The sequence below is a fragment of the Punica granatum genome, chromosome 6 (assembly GCF_007655135.1).
Source record: "Punica granatum isolate Tunisia-2019 chromosome 6, ASM765513v2, whole genome shotgun sequence".
In the NCBI taxonomy this organism is placed as follows: Eukaryota; Viridiplantae; Streptophyta; class Magnoliopsida; order Myrtales; family Lythraceae; genus Punica; species Punica granatum.
Genome location: NC_045132.1, coordinates 18,434,034 through 18,456,183, shown reverse-complemented (window position 1 = coordinate 18,456,183; position 22,150 = coordinate 18,434,034). Strand labels below are relative to the sequence as shown.

At 34.2% G+C, this 22,150-nt stretch overlaps 3 protein-coding genes across 4 annotated transcripts; all 3 read left to right on the top strand.

Moving 5' to 3' along the window:
• The first annotated feature begins 544 nt into the window (after nt 1–544).
• LOC116212334 (MLP-like protein 31) lies at nt 545–4,922 on the top strand. 2 transcript variants are annotated; one of them, XR_004157811.1, is made up of 2 exons: nt 545–818; nt 1,490–1,537. XR_004157811.1 is itself a non-coding variant. In XM_031546885.1 (2 exons), exons 1-2 carry the CDS (start codon nt 626–628, stop codon nt 4,495–4,497), a joined length of 477 nt encoding a protein of 158 aa, XP_031402745.1. In that variant the 5' UTR covers nt 545–625; the 3' UTR covers nt 4,498–4,922. The 2 variants fall into 2 exon arrangements, 1 of the variants encoding a protein (XP_031402745.1); XM_031546885.1 differs by lacking the exon at nt 1,490–1,537 and adding an exon at nt 4,214–4,922.
• A 2,184-nt stretch (nt 4,923–7,106) lies between these two features.
• Nucleotides 7,107–8,379, top strand: LOC116211923 (MLP-like protein 31). The gene is made up of 2 exons (XM_031546460.1): nt 7,107–7,394; nt 7,782–8,379. Exons 1-2 carry the CDS (start codon nt 7,202–7,204, stop codon nt 8,063–8,065), a joined length of 477 nt encoding a protein of 158 aa, XP_031402320.1. The 5' UTR covers nt 7,107–7,201; the 3' UTR covers nt 8,066–8,379.
• An 11,335-nt stretch (nt 8,380–19,714) lies between these two features.
• On the top strand, nt 19,715–21,016 carry LOC116211841 (MLP-like protein 43). Its single transcript, XM_031546368.1, has 2 exons — nt 19,715–20,016; nt 20,465–21,016. Exons 1-2 carry the CDS (start codon nt 19,824–19,826, stop codon nt 20,767–20,769), a joined length of 498 nt encoding a protein of 165 aa, XP_031402228.1. The 5' UTR covers nt 19,715–19,823; the 3' UTR covers nt 20,770–21,016.
• The last annotated feature ends 1,134 nt before the right edge of the window (nt 21,017–22,150 follow it).

Sequence of the window (22,150 nt, the reverse complement as noted above, 5' to 3'; positions counted from 1 at the left end):
CAATTAATTTCTCCCTATCTTTCCATCCAAAAAAAGAAATTCACTATATTTCTTCTTTTGTAATTGTTACTCTTCTCAAAGTCCAACACACAAAACCACCATGTATTGATTCAAACGATTCGACGTTTGTTCTCTTAAGCAAGGTCTCAGGTTCGAGTCTTGTGGATGGAAAAAATTCACGTTGTGAGAACTTTACATCTTAATAGACTGGGCCATTAATCAGGGCTTATTGGACTTTCGGATACCAGGGTTCAAACGAGAAAAAAAAAGTCTAGCACACAAGAGACAAGAGAGTGTTGCGCAGTATTACACGCCCTCACTAGGAATAAAGAAATTCTAGGTTTGAGTCTCTTGAGTGGATTATCTATATTCCTTTATTAGTTATTAATTTTTGTTTCATCATACTAGAGTTATGATGATAAATCTCATTTGTAACAAAAAAAAAAAAAGTTCTAGCACTGAAGAACAGCATTCACTTCTATAAAAGGGCAAACGGCCTTACATGTTTGCTCCATTGCCTTGTTTTCCCTATATTCTCCTCATCTCCTTCCATCATTCAACGTACTTGCATTCTAAATATCTAGAGAAGAAGAAAGCCATTTCATTAGGAGCAAAGTAAAGAAAAATGGCTCATGTAGTACACGGACGGATGGAGATCGATGTTGGGATCAGATCTCCAACGGACAAGCTCCACAAACTGTTCAGCTGCAGGCCTCAACACATCCCGAAAATGTCCTCTCCGAAGTTAGAAGATTGCAAGCTGCATGAAGGCAGCTGGGGAAAGGTCGGCTCTGTAATCTCTTGGCATTATGTCGAAGGTAAGGGACACATATACCCACACATTACATATATAACATATGTATAGCAACTTCATCCCTTAATGTCCTCCAGAACAAGTACAGTTTTTTTCCTTAAAACAATCGTATATGGCTTTAATATCAGGGGAAATTCATATACAATGATTTCATAGAATTATAATCTTTTTGGCTTGATATTTTTTATACTATTTCCTACGTAAAAGTTAAGGTTCTACAAACATCTTAATCGAAGAAATATTGACAACTTCATTCGATCCACTCGGAAGCAGTCGCTAGATCCAATTTGTTATATGTACAGAAGATAGTGTTCGTTACATTGCAGTTTCTCTGGCTTTGATTTTTTTTTTTCATTCCTCCATTGAAGTAATATCGCAAGTGAATCATCAAAGAAATCCTAAGGTTGCGTTTGGTTTCATAGTAGAATTTTAAAATTAGATTTTGATTTTGATTTTGAGTGGTATAAATGAGGCCCACCCTTTGACTTTGTATGAGTTATGTTGTTTTGTTGTGGGAAAAAGTGATATAAATGAGGCCCACTCTTTGACTTTGTATGAGTTATTTTGTTTTGTAGTTGGTAAAATTAAGTTAGAATTGTGATTCTAAAATACAATCGCGAAACCAAACAGGCCCAGCCCCCGTAACTTTTCGTTTGGACAATTGAAATGTCTAAGATGGAGAGAGGAAGGTTGCGAAGGAGAAAATCGAGGCCATAGATGATGATTTAATATATATCAGGCCGTATCATCTTTACTCTTATACAATATACAATCTCTCTCTAAAGTTCATTTAATATATATGGGTAATGCTACCATGATTGGTAGCAAAAATAACCATCACGGTTATTTTTTTTCTAATCCGTTAGATCCCCTATTGCAAGATCCTAACCTACACTTGCCTAAATTTTTTGATCTTAAGATTATACCCTTATAATTTGACTGTTAATATTTTTGTGCACGCATCTTCTCTTCAACGTTCAATCTCAATCGTGAACTAACCAGATTTGCTTTGATATTAAATCGAACCCATAACATATCAGTTCAATCAATAAAGAACGATTCAATTACTTAAAAGAAAATGAAATAAAAAAAACACTATACACGTACTAAAAATCATCTTCTTTTCGTATACTCCGAATTGACTGAGAACTAAATCCTTCGAATTGAGATAAAAATTCAATCTCATCAAATCCCTAAAATTGAAATTAAATTCAATCTCATTGGGTTCCCTCCCCACGATGTCGGTCGAGCTTTTACTTTAATATTTTTAACAATGGATCTTTTTTACGACGCTCAGTCAGACCTAAGATAAATCGATCCGGTTAGTATCATTTCCGAACTAATCCAGAGCTTGTCATTTAAAACGGAAAAAAATGATTTTCAAAATTAAAAAAATTAAAAAAATTAAAATCAAAATAAATTAATTAAGGTGAGTTCATTTTGGGGAAACGGGTCTCCTCTAATGATGAAATGGTTGTCACTCTAAGAATGGGTTCGACAGCTTCGATTAGCGAGAGAGAGGAGCCTGTAGTATTAGAAATTAAACAAATTTGAGACGGATGCGGGCACCCACGCAGTAAACAAACCAGGAGCTCCTGCTTCCTCCATAAAACATCGAGCCGCTCACTGATAGCCAATAACATAGTGGGGTCGGTTTGGTTTAGAAATAATACTAACTAGGATATGATTTAGTATGGTCGAAAAGATGCGTTGTAGAAAAGATAAAAATTAAAAGCGTAGGGAGGGAATCTTCAAATTAACAAAATGGAGACACGTGTACGGTTCATATTTTATTAATGAAAATCTAACGGTTGAAATAAAAAGTAACTACCATAGTTGTTTTTTTAGTCAATTGCTGTAGAATCTCCATAGATATAAATATATATATTATTCATATTTTTATAAGACTATAGCAAGTATTTATTTATCATCTCTAACTCACAATTAATAGTGATAACTCTATTCGGTTGATAGGTTTTTAATTTTTTTTTAATTTTACGCATCATATGTGTAGAATATCACCATTTGATTAAGAATTAATAAAATTTTAACACACAACTTGCGAGTCTCACCTAGTTTACAGCTAACAACTAAGAAAGGAAAGTCGCTATAGAGAGAAAAAAAAAATGAAAAGCACAGTAGTATCTTTTTATATCTACACAATACATAAAAGCGTGAAAATCTTTTTTTTTTCTCCAAAATTATGATTTTCCGTTCTACCTGTTCTCTTTTTTTAATAAAAGGTTAGTTAGTTAAAAAACATAAACTTTTTACATTTTATCAATTATAGCACGAACTTTTTTTCTTGACCTAAAAATACACAAACTATCCAATTAATATCAATATTAGAACGACGTCATCTTTTTTTATCAGTGGGGCCTTAATGGCTGTCACTGCCCCTTAGTCCAGGTAGCCTGTGGCAATATATGTCCCCGCCGACCTCAATTGTTGGGTGGTGTCTATTGATGACGTTCCTGCTGCCGATCCCTCTTCCTTTGTTTCTCGAATTTACTTTTTTTTTTCCCCAAATTCGGGCAGTAAGAGCCTCACCGGAGGCTACCATCACCCTTGTAAAATCGCTGGTGACTACTGAGATCACCGGGTGCTCCGATCAGGACTGGTGGCCAACAATTCATCATTTAAATTAGCGAAAAATTTAGCACGTGCTAATATTGATATCAAATTGATAGTTTGTGTATTTTTATGTCAAGAAAAAAAAGTTCGTATTAGAATTGATAAAATGTGAAATGTTTGTATTTTTTAGATAATTAATCCTTTATTAAATTTTATAATTTCGAATATACCCCAATTTCCAATTACGACTTGCTTTATCGTGAAAAGTGATATTAATGCGGAAGATCACTTCTTCTTCTTCTTCTTCTTCTTCTTCTTCTTCTTCTTCTTCTTCTTCTTCTTTTCTGTAGGACTGCTGAAGATCATTTAGATAGTCATCTATTAAATTCACTAATATATTAATTTCTACTTCTTTTCCGGGTGAATTCTATTTTTTAAGATAATATCCCAATTTCCAGTTTTTTTTTTTCAAAACAATCGTATATGGCTTTAATATCAGGTGAAATTCAAATACAATGATTTTTGATAGACTTATAATCTTTATGGCTTGATCATTTTGAGACTATTTCCTACGTGAAAGTTGAGGTTGTACAGACCTCTTAATCGAAGAAATATTGACACCTTCATTCGATCCATTCGGAAAGCACTTGCTAGATCCAATTTTTTATACAGAAGACAGTGTTTGTTACATTGCAGTTTCTCTGGGTTTGGTGGTTTGGTTTGGGTTTTTTTTTTTTTTTAATCCCATTCCTCCGTTGAAGTAATATCGTAAGTGAAACATCAAAGAAATCCTAACTTTTCATTTGGACAATTGAAATGTCTAAGATGGAGAGAGGAAGGTTGCGAAGGAGAAAATCGAGGCCATAGATGATGAAAAGAGTTCCACCACCTTCAGAGTGGTCGACGGTGATCTGATGAAACTGTACAAGAAGTTCATCCTGATCTTTCAGGCCGCTCCGAAGAAGGAAGGGACTGGGAGCATCGCGCGCTGGACACTGGAGTACGAGAAGCTGAGCGAGGAGGTCCCCGAACCCTATGCTACACTCGAGTTCTGCGCTCAGGTCACCAAGGACATTGACTCTCACCTGACATCTGCATTTGGGGCCTAAGGACCTAGTTCTAGTGTTGCATGTACGTTTCTGCATGCATGATTGCTATGGTGTGCAGTCGATTCTAAATAAGGAATTTGAGAAAGAAGGTGTAGTACACCCTCGCTTAGGAATTAAGGTGTCATAGGTTCGATTGTCTAGTGTGACCACGTGTCCCTTTATTTATTTTCATTTCCATGTACCAGAGTCTTGAGTCACATTTGTAACCTAAAAATAAAACAAAATAAAAATAAAAAGAAGAAAGGTTTGATGGTGTATGTTGCGGTGGGTAAAACATGTATCAGGTTACACTTTCTTAAGCCATATGCATACCGTTTTCATTTCCGTAAGATCGACTGGATTTGAAATGGATATGTTACGGCCTGCAGGTCCAGCCTTAAATTAGAAGCCAATCCGGAGTACTTATTAACAATGGAAATATTGACTTTCCCAGCCTGTTGTTAATATAAAGAGTTGAGCTGGCCTCGTGATAGATAAGCTTATAGATATTAAAATCTGTAACGGGAAAGGCCGAAATCAATTTTGGGATTCAGATCTATATTAAAAGCAATTCAGCCGATCACAGATTTAGAAAGGAAATCCTAAATTAAAAGCCCATCTGATCTCATATTTAGAAAGAAATCCTGAGTAGATCTATACTTCATTTTTAAATAAATAAATTTTTCTAAATCAATCGTAAAAAAGATTTCCTCTCAGGTCATACGATATGGGCCGATCATGGGGTGCCAGCCCAGGCCGCGTCATCTTTACTCTTATACAATATACGATATCCCTCTAAAGTTGATTTAATGTATATGGGTAATGCTATCAAGGTGGGCAGCAAAAATAACCATCACGGTTATTTTCTTCTTATCAATTAGATCCTTTTACGTAAGATCCTAGCCATACACGTGCCTAAATTTTTTAATCTTAAGATTTATCCCTTATAATTTGATTATTAATATTTTCATGCACGCATCTTTTCTTCAACGTTCAATCTCACTCGTGAACTAACTAGATTTGCTTTGATATTAAATCAAACCCACAACTATCAGTTCAATCAAATAACGAACAATTTAATTACTTAAAAGAAAATGAAATAATAAAAAAACACTATACACATACTAAAAATCATTTTCTTTTTGTATAATCCGAATTGATCAAGAACTAAATCCTCCGAATTGAGATAAAAATTCAATCTCATCAAATCCCTAAAATTGAAATAAAATTCAATCTCATTGTCTTCCCTACCCACGACGTCGGCCGAGCTTTTACTTTAATATTTTCAACAACGGATCTTTTTTACGATGTTCAGTCACACCTAAGATAAATCGATCCGGTTCGTATCGTTTCCAAACCAATCCAGAGCCTGTCATTTAAACCTGGAAAAAATATGATTTTCAAAATTTAAAAATAAAAATAAAAACAAATTAATTAAGGTGAGTTCATTTTGGGGAAATGGGTCTCCTATAATGATGAACTGGTTGTTGTCACTCTAAGAATGGGATCGACAGCTTACATATTTTGGTGAACATATCAATAACAATAGTTTTACTAACATTCAACAACTCAATCAATTGCAGCAAAGACAAAAAAAAAAGGACTCAATTAATTTCTCCCTATCTTTCCATCGAAAACAAAAAATTCCCTATATTTCTTCTTACATGTGTAATTGTCACTCATCTAAAAGTCCAACACACAATACCAGTGTGTATTGATTCAAACGATTCAACACTTATTTCTTTAAAAAATGTCTCAAGTTCGAATCTGGTGGATGGAAAAAATTCATGCAGGGAGAGCTTTACCTCTTAGTAAGTCGAGCCGGCTCAACTGAATTTGTCAGAGCCTATTGGACTTTCGAATACTATGGTTCAAAAAAAGAGTCTAGCACACAAGAGACAAGAGAGTATTGCGCAGTATTGCATGCCCTCACCTAAAACAAAGAAATTCTAGATTTGAGTCTCTTGAATGGACTATCTATTAGGGGTGTGCGGTCCATGTACCTTTTTTCCTTTCACTATGCCCGGACCCTACCCTATAAGGGATGAGTTTCAAGATTTTGGAACCGGACCCTACCTTGTTAAGTCCTGGAGCATGAATATATTTGGAACCTGTATTATACCACACGTTTCAGGTACTCTGTTAAAACTTGTAAATTTTTTTTTGTCTCGCTAAATAAAATCGAAAATGTATCATACATAATTAGTAATCACGCAAAACAGAATGTTGACATAGATTTCAATTTTTTTTAATTAGTAACTATATTTTTTAAATATAGGAATATCTGAATATAACTATATATATAATAGGGAAAATTATTACCCGAGTCCGGGTATCGATTCCGGTTCTGAGTACCTAATATACAAGAATTGAAACCGGTTTTTATTGGTTCCGTATTTTAACATCCAGACCTACCCTATTTTCAATATATCCGGACCTACCATAACGGGTAAATTCCAACCGGTTCCGAGTATATCTGGTATCCGTGTACACCCCTACTATCTATATTCCTTTATTAGTTATTAAATTTTTTTTTATCATACTAGACTCATGGTCATAGCATTGAAGAATGCATCCACTTCTATAAAAGAGCAAACGGCCTTACATGTTTGCTCCATAGCCTTGTTTTCTCTATATTCTCCTCATCTCCTTCCATCATTCCCCATAGTTGCATTCTAAATATTTAGGGAAGAAAGTCAATTCATTAGGAGCAAAGTAAAGAAAAATGGCTCATGTAGTCCACGGAAGGATGGAGATTGATGTTGGAATCAGATCTTCAACAGACAAGTTCCACAAACTGTTCAGCTGCAGGCCTCAACACATCCCGAAAATGTCCTCTCCGAAGTTAGAAGATTGCAAGTTGCATGAAGGCAACTGGGGAAAGGTCGGCTCTGTAATCTCTTGGCATTATGTCGAAGGTAAGGGACACATATTCACACAAGTACAGTTTTTTTTTTTCAAAATAATCGTATAGGACTTTAATATCAAGTGAAATTCATATACAATGATTTAATAGACTTACAATCTTTTTGGCTTGATTATTATGATACTATTTCCCACGTAAAAGTTGAGGTTCTAAAGATCTTAATTGATGAAGTATTGACACCTTCATTAGATCCATTCGGAAAGAGGTTGCCAGATCCAATTTGTTATATGTACAGAAGACAGTGTTCGTTACATTGCAGTTTCTCTGGGTTTGAGGGGTTTTTTTTTTCCATTCCTCCATTGAAGTAATATCGCAAGTGAAACATCAAAGAAATCCTAACCCCCCGTAACTTTTCATTTGGACAATTGAAATGTCTAAGATGGAGAGAGGAAGGCTGCGAAGGAGAAAATCGAGGCCATAGATGATGAGAAGAGTTCCACCACCTTCAGAGTGGTCGACGGTGATCTGATGAAACTGTATAAGAAGTTCATCCTGATCTTTCAGGCCACTCCGAAGAAGGAGGGGACTGGGAGCGTCGCGCGCTGGACACTGGAGTACGAGAAGCTGAGTGAGGAGGTCCCCGAACCCTATGCTACACTCGAGTTCTGCGCTCAAGTCACCAAGGACATTGACTCTCACCTGACATCTGCAGTTGGGGCCTAAGGAAATCTACTAGGTATCTAGTGTTGCATGTACGTTTCTGCATGCTTGATTGCTATTGTGTGCGGTCTGTGCTAAATATGGAATTTGAGAATGGGGGTGTAGTACGCCCTTGCCTAGGAATTAAGCTGTTACAGGTTCAATCGTCTAGTATGACCACTTCTCTCTTTATTTATTTTCATTTCCTTATATCAGACCCTTGAATTACCTTTGTAACCTAAAAAAAGAAGAAGAAAGGGTTGATGGTGTACGTTACCGTGGGTGAAACATGTACCGGGTTGCACTTTCTTAAGCCATATGCGTACCGTTTTCATTGCCGTAAGATCGACTAGATATTAAATGGATATGTTACGGCCTATGGGCCTGGCCTTAAATTAGAAGCCAATCCAGAGTGCTTATTAATAATGGAAATATATTGACTTTCCCGACCTGCTGTTAATCTAAAGAGTTGAGCTAGCCTGGTGATAAAGAAGCTTATAGATATTAAAATCTGTAACGGGAAAAGCGGAAATTAATTTTGGGATTCAGATCTTTATTGAAAGCAATTAAGCCGATTCCATATTTAGAAAGGAAATCATAAATTAGAAGCCCATCTGATCTCATATTTAGAACGAAATCCTGAGTAAATCTATACTTCAATTTAAAATAAATAAATTTTCCTAAATTAATCGCAAAAAAGACTCCCTCTCAGGTGACATGATATGGACCGATCATGGGATGCCAGCTCAGGCCATTTCATCTTTACTCTTATACAATATACAATAAATCTCTAAACTTGATTTAATATATATGGGTAATGCTATCACGATTGATAGTAAAAATACTCATCACAGTTATTTTTTTTCTTGTCAATTAGATCCCCTTACGTAAGATCCTAATCATACACGTGCCTAAATTTTGTAATCTTAAAAATTCACCCATATAATTTGACTGTTAATATTTTCGTGCACACATTTTCTCTTCAACGTTGCATCTCACTCATGAACTAACCAGATTTGCCTTCATATTAAAACGAGCCCATAACATATCAGTTCAATGAAATAAAGAACAATTTAATTACTTAAAAAAATGAAATAATAAAAAAACACTATACACATAGTAAAAATCATCTTCTTTTCATATACTCCGAATTGAGATAACAATTCATTCACATCAAATCCCTAAAATTGAAATAAAATTCAATCTCATTGACTTCCCTCCCACGACATCAGCCGAACTTTTACTTCAATATTTTCAACAATAGAAGGACGCTCAATCACACCTAAGATAAATCGATCAGGTTTGTATCATTTCCAAACCAATCCAGAGCCTGTCATTTAAACCTGGAAAAAAATTATGATTTTCAAAATTTTAAAATTAAAATCAAAACAAATTAATTATGATGAGTTCATTTTGGAGAAATGGGTCTCCTCTAATGATGAACTGGTTGTTGTCACTCTAAGAATGGGTTCGACAGCTTCCATTAGCGAAAGAGAGGAGCTTGGGAATCAAATATTTTGATCCCCACGAGATGCTCCAGTTCCTGTAGAAGAAGAACATAGCCCCGAAATGACTTTAGCTCCAATCAGAAGTATTAGAAATTAAACAAATTTGAGAGGGATGCGGGTACCCACGCAGTAAACAAACCAGGAGACCTGCTTCCTCGATAAAACATCGAGTCGCTCACTGATAGCCAATCACATAGTGGGTTCAGTTTGGTTTCGAAATAATACGAACTAGTGTATGATTTAGTATCGTCGAAAAATATGTGGTAGAAAAGATAAAAATTAAAAGTGTAGGTAGGGAATTTTCAAGTTATAAAAATGGAGACACATGTACGGTTCAGATTTTATTAGTGAAAATCTCACGGTTGAAAGAGAAAACAACTACTATAGTTCTTTTTTCAGTCAATCGCTATAAAATCTCCATATATATATATTCGTATTTTTATAAGACTGTAAGTATTTATTTATTATTCTTTACTCACAATTAATATTGATAACTCTACTCAGTAGATACATTTTTTTAAAAAAATTTACCCATCATATGTGTAGAATATCTCCATTTGATTACAGAAGAATTGATAAAATTTTAACACACAACTTGCGAGTTTCACCTAGTTTACAACTAACAACTAAGAAAGGAAAGTAGCCATATAGAGAGAGAGAAAAAAAAATAGATGAAAAGCACAGTAATGTCTTTTATATCTACACACTATGTAAAAGCGTGCAATTCATTTTTTTGTTTCTCCAAATTTATGATTTCCCGTTCTACCTGTTCTCTCTGTTTTTATTAAAGGGTTAATTACTTAAAAAATATAAAATTTTCACTTTTATCAATTATAGCACGAATTTTTTTTCTTGACTTAAAATACATAAACTATTAAATTAGTATCAATATTAGCACAATATCATCTTTTTTTTTATCAGTGAGGCCTCAATGACAGTAGTAAATTCAATGGGACTCTTAGTAATTAAAAAAATCATTAAAACTAAACTGACGGTAGTTATGATAAATATCATAATAATTGAGTTTTATTATAAAAATACTACCCTTGATTTAGTTGAGGAAGATTATCCCCAAAATTCTTTTCTAATATAATGACTATAGATTTTTAAAAATTATTTGCAATGGGTATTCTCGAAAATAGAATGGTAGGCAAAACTTTTTCTTTCTTATTTTTGTAATTGTATAGATACAAGCGAACTCTTACTACTAAAGAGGTGAAATACATGAGGAATCACTTTAAGGAATTTCAGCATTTCCAGTAGAAATTCAGACAAACTATTGTCAACAGATATTTCAGCTTTCCTTGTATGTACTAATTTGGCTAGAATCTGGTTTAATTAGAATCCATTGAATTTATACTTTCCAAGTGATGCATACTGAAAAAATTTAAAAATAAATTGGAAAGTACAAAACTTTTTATGATGGAAACTTTTTATTCAAATATTTTCTGATAAAATTTTCGATGGATATTCTATCAAAAAAATAGAAATTTGGTGGAATTTATAATGAAAATTTAATCCGAATTTAAGAAATAATTATCTATGTAAAAAGTAAAAAATAAAATAGTATCTTGAAATTTTTTTAAAAAAATTGCACAAGCTAAAACAAATAATAAAATTGCAAGGCTAAACAAGAACAGAGTCTATCCATGATCCATTTGATCATGGATCTGAATTTTGTCTTGCACAAAATTAATTTTGCTGGACCAAAGTGGCCCGTGGTCAGATTTGTCCAGTTCGGACCACTTCCCAGTGTCGTCCAGTTCACCAATTAATTATTGTTTAAGATATAATAACATGAAATTTAAAAGGAAAAAAAAAAAGAAAATCAAGTTTCTGACAGAAAATCTGTCAATAAAGAGTGGGATTTTGAACGGATCGATTTTTTTCCAAAAAAAAATCCATTTGAGAAAAATTATTCAATGGATTTCTGACAGAAATGTGCCGGTTTCCAATAGAAAAATTGCCAGAGATTTTCTCGACGAAACATTACCAATAGGAAATTGACGTTTTATTGACGAAATTCACGTTTTATAAGCATCACATTTTGCATCCTATTCATTTATTTCATTTTCTGTTTCAGTCCTTTCGTAACTTTTTATGTTAAATAAAGCTGATGCGCACGAATAAGTGAGGCCCATAACAGACCAAATTACTATAATATGATTTTTTTTTGTTTGAACCGACCTAATCAAAATTAATTCCGGTTCACACCCGATTTATCCATATATTTGAATCTTAAATGCGTCATCTTTTTCAAACAAAAAGTAAAAAAATCTTGTCTGTCTTCTCCCTCTTCTTTGACTTGGACAAAACAAGAAACTGTGAGATTTCATCTCGGTCTTACAATCCTCATCTCCTTATTTGTACACATCACCTTTATTTGACAGAAAAAGTTATGAAAGGAACGAAACAAAAAAAAAAGGAACAAATGAATAGGACGCAAATAGAAAAAAAAAAAAGAAAAATGATGAAAATATAACATCCGCCAAAGTATAGGACTAAAACTATACTTTTTCCTATATATATCTATAATAATCAATGCGATAGTTAGTGTACTATCGATATTGATTTGTTCAAGTGGCTCGACACTTGTTCCTCTTTAGCAAGCTCTCGAGTTCGAGTTTTGATAATAGAAAAAAATATTATATTAAATAAGATAATTAGTCGCCAAGTTATTCAAAAATAGTTCAAACAAATATTATTGTTCTGAAAGTGGAATTAATTATTAAAATATTTTATTAATCTTAAATGCTAATATAACTTGTATAGATACATTGATAATTAGTATAAAACTTGTAATTATAGATATATAAAAATGAATCTCTGCAATATAGGGGTAGAATGCACTCCTCCTGGTGAATCTTGTATCTAAATGGAGTAACGAAACGGACATTAAATTGAATTAATGGTAGAGCTTTCCATATGCTTACTGATTTTGTTTGAGCCAGTTCCATTCCTTGAAAAAAGAAATGCCAGTAACTCCGAGTGTATGGACGTACATAAATTTTCTATATATCTAAAAAAGGATTAGAATGAAGAGGTGATATACATGAGGAGTCGTTATCAGAAATTCCAGCATTTCTAGTAGAAATTATATTCCAACAAATTATTGTCAACGGATTCCATCTAAGTTGAAAGTATTATCTCTTAATGGGTCAATCTGGTTCGAGTATGAATTAAATAGGCTCCATTAAACTTATGATTCTAGCTGATCGAAAAACTTTGAAAGTTTTTGACATAATTTCTAGAAACTGTGTGGAAAAACTTAAAAATAAGACAATTTTTCCCATTATCGATGGAAATTCTGTTGGAAGTAGATTGAAAAGTCAAAAACATTTAAAACAATTATTTTCTGACAGAATTTTATCGAATTTTTGTCCGGGAAAAAAAATAAATTTGACGGAATTTATGATGGAAATATCATCTGTAATTTTGAAATAAGTATTTAAAAAATAAAAAAATAATAAATATTTAGAAATGGAGCCCAAGGATTTGAAATTTGTGTCGCACAAAATTAATTTTGCTGGACCAAGGTGGCTCGTGGTCAGATTGGTCCAGTTCGGACCACTTCCTAGAGTCGTCCAGTTTATTCCTTTGAAATGTACTTAAAAAAAATCAAGTTTATGACAGAAAATTTGTCAATAAAGAGTAGGGATTTTCAATGGATATTTTTCCGATTAAAATTCCATTCAAGAAAAATTATTCGACGGCAAATTGTGCAATTCCAATAGAAAATCTATCAGAAAATTTCTCGATGAAACTCTTCCCATCGGAAATTGACGTTTTTTTTTCACGGAATTCACTTCTATTGAAGGATTCTTCCATTGAGAAAAAATATTTCCTTGTAACCAATTTCACATGCAAAAGGTTAACCTTAAAGTTTTATGGTTTTACTGTTTTACGGTTTTAAGGTTTTAAAGTTTTAAGGTTTTTGGCGACCAAAGCTCCCGACCGATAAGAAAAAGTAATCTCAAAATAAACATGTTGCAACGTTTCCACAAATGTCAGCGTAGGCTGATCTTTTCGCGACTATTAGAACTGACGTTACGCTATGGGTTGTCTAAAGCGTGTTTTAGACGACGTTTGTTTATGGGCCGCCCCATACCCATCTTTTCGTGACTATTGTGGCCGACGTTTATCTATAGGTCATCTAAAGCACGTTTTAGGCGACATTTACCTATGGGTCGCTCCAGACACCACCTCGTCGAACTTTTAGCGACGTTTATCAATCGGTCGCCCCGAAAAAGTAGCCCTATGCCTTTTTTTTTTCTTTTTTCTTTTTTGTAGTGATTGCACGTGCAGGTCTTACCCTTTCTAGGTGTGAACGGAGCATTAATATAGTTTCCAATGATGCTTTCAAGGCAATACAATGATTCAATCTAGTGATCGAAATCAAAATAATCAGTTTATCTGTAGACTCGGAGAGTTATATTCAAAGTTCTTGCCAGTTACTTGTTCTTTTAGCCCAATTGTGTTCCACTTCTTGAGAGTCTATTTTGATTTGTCTATGGAGACTAACTCTAACATGAATAGTAGAATCATATTCGAGGAACTACCTTGAGAGTTGGAATCACAATCCATGTCATCTTACTTATCACTAAATATGGATGCTCTCAAGTCTCTTGAATTCTTAAAGATCCAGTACTTGGGTATCTTGATAGCAAAGTAACGCTTTTGGTTAACTTCTTTGTCTCAAAAGGAAATTACAGTCCCTTGCTCGAACCAATTTCTTGCTCGAGAAAAGCTTTGACAACATACAGCTTATACATAATACAAGGGTCTCATTTATACATTAGGGATTGTACAGTAAGAGTAAATCCAAACAACAATAGAATGTTTGAATATTTCTTGAAATAGCATGAATAGTGAGTGCTTCTCTACAAAGGAACGCTAGCATTTGAACAAAAATAAAATTAGTCTCAGAGTGACAATAAGTTTTCTTGTTTATCAGTATACTGCAAGCTCGATACAAAAAACAAATAGGTGCAAACCCTCATACAAAAGAGGGATAAATACGAAAAAGAAAAGCATACGAACAAGCAAAAAGATTACTGGGTAGCCAAAGCAATAATTACATCAATTGGTATGCTGGCGTGCCATAGTTTGTCAGCCTTAGCTAAACAGTGAACATCATAATCCATGTGTTAAAAAGGTTCCCAAGTCCCCAAATGCTCGGTTATTCCCCTCCGAGTAAGGAGAAAGCAAATGGAAGGATTATCCAGATAACTTTCTTTCTTTTTTTCCTTCCTCTAGTGCCTTGCCAAAGCCTATAATCATTGACAAACTAAAGTTGTCGTGTCCATTAAAGCCCAAGGAGATTGTAAACTATAACCTAGTACCAACTTGACCAAAGACAAAGAATTAGAGAAGAAAAAAGAAAAAAAGAAAAAAAAACAAATCTTTCCTCCTTTTTGATAAGGAAACACATACGAAAGAAACTCCTAGCTCACTTTTTAGATTGTCAATCGCCAAAATCCTCTTCAAAGAAGCTTTCTAAAAAAAAATTGAGAGAGGGCATGATCTTTTGCATATCACCTTTCAACTGGGATGGGTATTTCTTTGTTTGAGATAGCAAAATAGTAGGATTTAACGGTTAATTCTTTATGTCTTGACCCACTCTTATCTCATGCATTCAACTTTCCACACGGACCCCACCCTGCCAATGTAACAGGAGAAGAAGTATCATTAACAACTACAAATTGAATCTTGCCAAGCTAAAGACAACATTCGAGAGTCGAAAAATCAAACGAAAGACGTTTTAAAGCAATAGTGTCTCATTGTCTAGTCTATGCAAGTATCTATTGGTAAATCCCATAGCTTACAGTGTCAACAACAATGAGAACAACTAATTACATAGAACATAACGCCTATGAATATGGCGAGAGACCCAATGAAGGGCGTTTACTCAGACTTGAATACTTAATAGATATAGTACCAGTGCATTCCCACGTGCAAAGCTGACATTAATATTTTCACATTGATCAATTCCATCTAAATAAACAGTCCTTACTTTCTCTACGAGGCATAAAAATTTGAAGGCATTTTTCTATCAACATATGATCTTCCATAGTTTGTTCTTCCTTCCTCCGCCCCTTATTCTTTCTTTATTCTGCTTTTGTTCTTTCTTTCAAAAGAAATAGCTAATCACCCACATAACTTACCATAAAGACGGAGTTTTACTCTGGAGAAAATCTTATCAGCCCATTTACAGAGCACTGGTGTAAAATCCACCAAAATTAATTTCTTTTAGGCCAAATACCATAGTTATTGAATGCTAATATAGTTTGATCTACAGAAAAAAAATTAAATAAATATAAAAGATTATATTAGATAAATGAACAAAGTTAGAAAAGTAACTTTGCACTTCTGGAAAAATATGATTCAACAATCGTTATAAACATAGGGATCACTGAGAGTTTAGAGAATATTACATATTTCGTTGATCCCTCACTCGTCTACAGTGAGCAAAACACGTTCATCCATAAAAGAATGTGCAACAACCTTAAAAGTACACTCTGCATCTAAGGAAGCCTTCAAGAGTATTTTAGAGTTCAGATCTATCATATGAATAAAAACCAGGAAAATCTTCCTTGCATGACTCGATGTGTACTGTTTTTAAAATATATTTGAAAGGTTGATTAAATATTATTTTGAAAAGGTTGATTAAATATCTGAAGTGTCATGAAAGTTAATATATGAGCATAAGATTTCAATATTTGTGGATATCAATATTTATAAGACCCTGGAGTAAAAAGTGATGAAGTTCACTTAAATAAATTGAAACTTAAAATATAAGCATCAAGACCATACATTGACCAGCAATTTTATATAAATTAATAATGGCTTAAATATATATATGACTGTAGCACAAGATTGAGCAAAATATGTATAGGAGCGACACAAACCCTGCACACGGCACAAAGGCTAGAGGGCAATTCTGGTTTGCCACTTATGCATTTGCATTACGACACTCAATTTTAGCCTATACTCATGCTTCTTGTTTTTAATTTAAATGCCTTACTATTACACCACAAAGTAATAACTCATTAAGTTACAAAATTCCACAAAATTTAGTACTGCAACCAAAAGAGAAGCGAAATCTAATGAAGAATCACATATGTTTACACACATTTCGCCTAATCAACATCAATATCAATAAACTAAATATGTGTAGCTATATATCACTTGAGATAACTCATAAACGAATATATCACTTGAGATAAACAAATGAAAAAGCAACGCCAATTAGTAAAGAAAGCCAGAAGTTGAGAAGCAAAAAGAAAAAGAAAATAACTGTAAAAGAACAACATTCTTTTTACGGTCTTTCGGATCAATAGGTTAGGCATGAAATTTGAACTGACCTTTAATATCAATATAGATTGTGAAGCACAATGATAATTCAGACTTCAGGTATGAACCAATAGACTCCAGTCACTCGATCTTACAAGACAGAAGACCAATACCATAGTAAATCAGCGAATCACGAAAAGCTGTTAACTCGCAAGGAAAAAAAGTGTCTACTGAATTGTGTGTTAGACAAAAGGTTGGGATATGCTCTATAAAGCAAAGATTATCTTTGCACGAGTTTAAGCAGGCATAAGGAACCAATGCTTTGTGTACAATCAAACAAAAGTAGTGAAAATTGTTTGTGCTGAGGAGAAAGAAGGCTCCTAAGCACAATGCAGACAAGTGGTACAATGACAAATCCACGACGGGGTGAATGAAGCCTAGGATACAGAATGGAAGGAGGAATTGCAATGTAACATTTTTGTGAAATTGACCGTTTAGGCCGCTCGGGAGCAAGATGGTTGGGTGTAACGTGACATAAGTGATAGACAAACAAATCAATAATATAGGGACATAAAACCCACTACACTTACAACGTCTAGGACTTCAAAAAGTGAATAAAAAAGCATATGGGTGTTAATACCTGAAGTTGTTACATCACATCTGACACAATTTAAAAAATTTATCATGTACTTGACATATCAACCCTTATCGTATATCTCATCAAATGAAGATAACACTTTGAAAGTGATTCATGGGAAAGTAAAATGGCGACAAATATTGCGATTTTTAATTATTATGATCTAGAACCATGGAAAAGTTGAGTTAATCACTTTGATTAAGCTTTTAAAATAAAAAAAACTAACCATTATGTTGTTCCATTAACAGGAATTAATCTATTATGGTACTCAGCTTGTACTGAGGAATAGATCAAGCATTATGTCGAGAGAAACTAAGCAATAGCATGTCTCCGTTAACAGAGAGAAAGATGAACCAAAGCAATCAACTTTCACAATTTTGTAAGACAAATCAAAGGAATGTAAGATTACCGTCCAGCAATAAGTGACCCTTTCATATATAGATGATGAATGCGCGATTCTAAGATGAAGAGTCCGGTTGGGATAATTAACAAGAGGCGGGGTGTCCCAAGAGAAGAAGAGTGAAACAAAGACTTGGCAAGCTTGGAAGCAAATTTCTAGGCAAACTGCTATCGTATGAAAGTGATTCGCTTTAATGGAAAAAAATTATACTAATCTTAAAAGTCAAATAAATGCTAATAGTTACCATTTAGTTAGTTAAAAGGGAAAATGAATGTAAGAAAGAGAAAGAAAAAAAAATGAAAGATGGGGTTCTGAATTATTGAGTCATCAAACAAAAAACTACTTAATAAAATAAGTAGGAAATTTAACTTAATAAAATAAGTCATTTTTCAGTTGTTAGTCTTTATCCCTCATAAAGGTTCTTCTCATTCTTATCATTCCTTCATTTTTCCTATACATTTCTTCTCTCAACTAACTAAGTACTTAATTTTTAAGCACGTAATTTATTAAACATCACCTTATACGTACCAACCAATGCTCCTCAAATATTCCAGTGGTATGTAAAAGGCACTTATTTATTATTAACTAAAACATTAATATGATGGATCCATGTGGCTCTCATTGCGGTACATGCCCCGTTGCTTCCTCCCTCTCACTCACCTCGCTGATTTTATTTTTCTTTATGTTTTAATTTCGCCTTCAAATGAGTAATAGAGTGCATGGTTTGAGAATTTGGGATATTTGCTTCTAATTTGTCTTTTACTCGACCATTTGAAGGCGAAATTAAATATTACACCCATGAGTTTTTTGCATGGCGAAATTTTTATATTTAACATCTTAGATTATGGCACGTTTGTTTTCAAGATTAAAATCACAAAAAATTTAACTGTAACTTTAACTCAACCCACTACACAATAAAAATATACATTTCTCAAGTCAAAAACTTTAACTTTAACTTTAACTCAACACACTACACAACATTTTGTCATTTTCTACAATAAAAATCAAAATTACTTTAACTCTGAAACCAAACGCACCATTTTGGTCGTGATATTTAATTATTTAAATTATTCACTATTGGATCTTTCTCCACAAAACTTCCCAAATTTTCTCCCTCTCTCCTCTCTCTCTTTTCCACCGTAACTCTGTTTTCTCTCCTCTTCCAGTTACTTTTCTAATTATTTGATTATTTACTATTAAAATACAGAAATTCTTTTAACTCCACGAAATAAGTTATATATATTTAAATATTATGAAAAATAATTGTATATTTAAGGAGATTTTATAACAGTATAAACAAATTATACTAAACCGCATGTAGCGCCGTTACAGAGTTTTGTATATATATTTTGGTGAGCATATCAATAACAATAGTTTTACTAACAACAAACTCAATTAATTGCGGCAAAGGAAAAAAAATAACTCAATTAATGTCTCCCTATCTTTCCATCGAAAGAGAATTCCCTATATTTCTTCTTACATGTGTAATTGTCACTCTTCTCAAAGTCGAACACACAAGACCACCGTGTATTGATTAAAACAGTTCCACGCTTGTACTTCCGGATACTATGATTTTAACAAAAAAAAAAGTTCAGAACACAAGAACAAAAGAGTGTTGCGCAGTATTGCACGCCCTCACCAGGAACAAAGAAATTCTAGGTTTGAATCTCCTGAATGAACTATCTATATTCATTTATTAGTCATTAAATTTTTTTCATTATACTACACTCATACTCATAGGTCTTGTTTGTAACCCAAGGAAAAAAAAAGGTCTAGCACTGAAGAACGCATCCACTTCTATAAAAGGGCAAACGGCCTTACGTGTTTGCTCCATAGCCTTGTTTTCTCTATATTCTCCTCATCTCCTTCCATCATTCGCCATACTTGCATTCTAAATATCTAGAGAAGAAGAAAGTCATTTCATTAGGAGCAAAGTAAAGAAAAATGGGTCATGTAGTATACGGAAGGATGGAGATTGATGTTGGGATCAGATCTCCAACAGAAAAGTTCCACAAACTGTTCAGCTGCAGGCCTCATCACATCCCGAAAATGTCCTCTCCGAAGTTAGAGGATTGCAAGTTGCATGAAGGCAACTGGGGAAAGGTCGGCTCCGTAATCTCTTGGCATTATGTCGAAGGTAAGGGACACATATACACACACATTACAAATATAACATATATATAGCAGCTTCATCCCTTGATGTCCTTCGGAACAAGTACAGTTCTTTTTTTCAAAACAATCGTATATGGCTTTATTATCAGGTGAAATTCATATACAATGATTTATTAGACTCATAATCTTTTTGACTCGATCATTTAGTTACTATTTCCTTCGTAAAAGTTGAGGTTCTACAGACCTCTTAATCGATGAAGTATTGACACCTTCATTCAATCCATTGGGAAAGTTGTTGGTAGATTCAATTTGTTATCTGAACAGAAGACAGTGTTCGTTACATTACAGTTTCTCTGGCTTTGAGGGTTTAATTTTTTTTTTCATTCCTCCGTTGGAGTAATATCGCAAGTGAAATATCAAAGAAATCCTAACCCCCCCTGTAACTTTTCGTTTGGACAACTGAAATGTCTAAGATGGAGAGAGGAAGGTTGCGAAGGAGAAAATCGAGGCCATAGATGATGAGAAGAGTTCCACCACCTTCAGAGTGGTCGACGGTGACCTGATGAAACTGTATAAGAAGTTCATCCTGATCTTTCAGGCCATTCCGAAGGAGGGGGGGACTGGGAGCATCGCGCGCTGGACACTGGAGTACGAGAAGCTGAGCGAGGAGGTCCCCGAGCCCTATGCTACACTCGAGTTCTGCGCTCAGGTCACCAAGGACATTGACTCTCACCTGACATCTGCATTTGGGGCCCAAGGACCTCTACCGGGTATCTAGTGTTGCATGTACGTTTCTGCATGCATGATTGCTATTGTGTGCAGTCTATGCTAAATAAGGAATTCGAGAAAGATGGTGTAGTGCAATAGCATGCGCACTTGTCTTGGAATTAAGAAGTTATGAGTTTGATTGTCTAGTGTGATCACGTGTTCATTTATTTATTTTCATTTCACTGTACAAGATCCTTGAGCCACCTTTGTAACAAAAAAAAAAACAATAATAAAAAGAAGAAACGGGTGACGGTGTATGTTGTTGTGGGTAAAACATGTACCGGGTTACAGTTTCTTAAGCCATTTGCGCACCGTTTTCATTTAAGGCCTACAGGTCTGGCCTTAAATTAGAAGCCAATCCGGAGTACTTATTAATAATGGAAATATATTGACTTTCCTGGCCTGCTGTTAATCTAAAGAGTTGAGTTGGCCTGGTGATAGATAAGCTTATAGATATTAAAATCTGTAACGGGAAAGGCGGAAAATAATTTTGGGATTCAGATCAATATTGAAAGCAATTCTGCCGATCACATATTTAGAAAGGAAATCCTAAATTAGAAGCCTATCTGATCGCATATTTAGAAAGAAATCCTGAGTAAATCTATACTTCAATTTACAACAAATAAATTTTCCTAAATTAATCGTAAAACAGATTTCCTCTCACGTCATATGATGTGGGCCGACATGGGGTGCCAGCTCGGGCCGTGTCATCTTCACTCTTATACAATATACAATATCTCTCTATAGAACAATTTAATTACTTAAAAGAAAATGAAATAATAAAAAAACACTATACACATACTAAAAATCATCTTCCTTTCATATACTCCGAATTGACCAAGAACTAAATCCTCCGAATCGAGATAAAAATTCAATCTCATCAAATCCCTAAAATTGGAATAAAATTCAATCTCACTGACCCACGACATGGATCGAGCTTTTACTTTAATATTTCCAACAACGGATCTTTTTTACGACACTCAGCCACACCTGAGATAAATCGATCCGGTTCGTGTCATTTCCAAACCAATCTAGAGCCTGTCATTTAAACATGGGAAAAATATATGATTTTCAAAATTAAAAAATTAAAATCAGAACAAATTAATTAATGATGAACTGGTTATTGTCACTCCAAGAATGGGTTCGACAGCTTCGACTAGCGAGAGAGAGGAGCTTGGGAATCAAATAGTTTGATCCCCACGAGATAATCGAATTCCTGGAGAAGAACACAACCCCGAAATGACTTTAGCTCCAATCAGAAGTATTAGAAATTAAACAAATTTGAGAGGGATGCGTACACCCACGCAGTAAATAAACCAGGAGATACTGCTTCCTCGATAAAACATCGAGTCAATCACTGATAGCAAGTCACATAGTGGGGTCAGCTCGGT

Excerpts from the sequence above, each read along its gene's own strand:
- LOC116212334 (XM_031546885.1), top strand. The coding sequence starts at position 626 with ATGGCTCATGTAGTACACGGACGGATGGAGATCGATGTTGGGATCAGA. Across the intron at positions 819-4,213 it reads CTCTTGGCATTATGTCGAAG|ATGGAGAGAGGAAGGTTGCG; the intron begins GTAAGGGACACA and ends GAAATGTCTAAG.
- LOC116211923 (XM_031546460.1), top strand. The coding sequence starts at position 7,202 with ATGGCTCATGTAGTCCACGGAAGGATGGAGATTGATGTTGGAATCAGA. Across the intron at positions 7,395-7,781 it reads CTCTTGGCATTATGTCGAAG|ATGGAGAGAGGAAGGCTGCG; the intron begins GTAAGGGACACA and ends GAAATGTCTAAG.
- LOC116211841 (XM_031546368.1), top strand. The coding sequence starts at position 19,824 with ATGGGTCATGTAGTATACGGAAGGATGGAGATTGATGTTGGGATCAGA. Across the intron at positions 20,017-20,464 it reads CTCTTGGCATTATGTCGAAG|ATGGAGAGAGGAAGGTTGCG; the intron begins GTAAGGGACACA and ends GAAATGTCTAAG.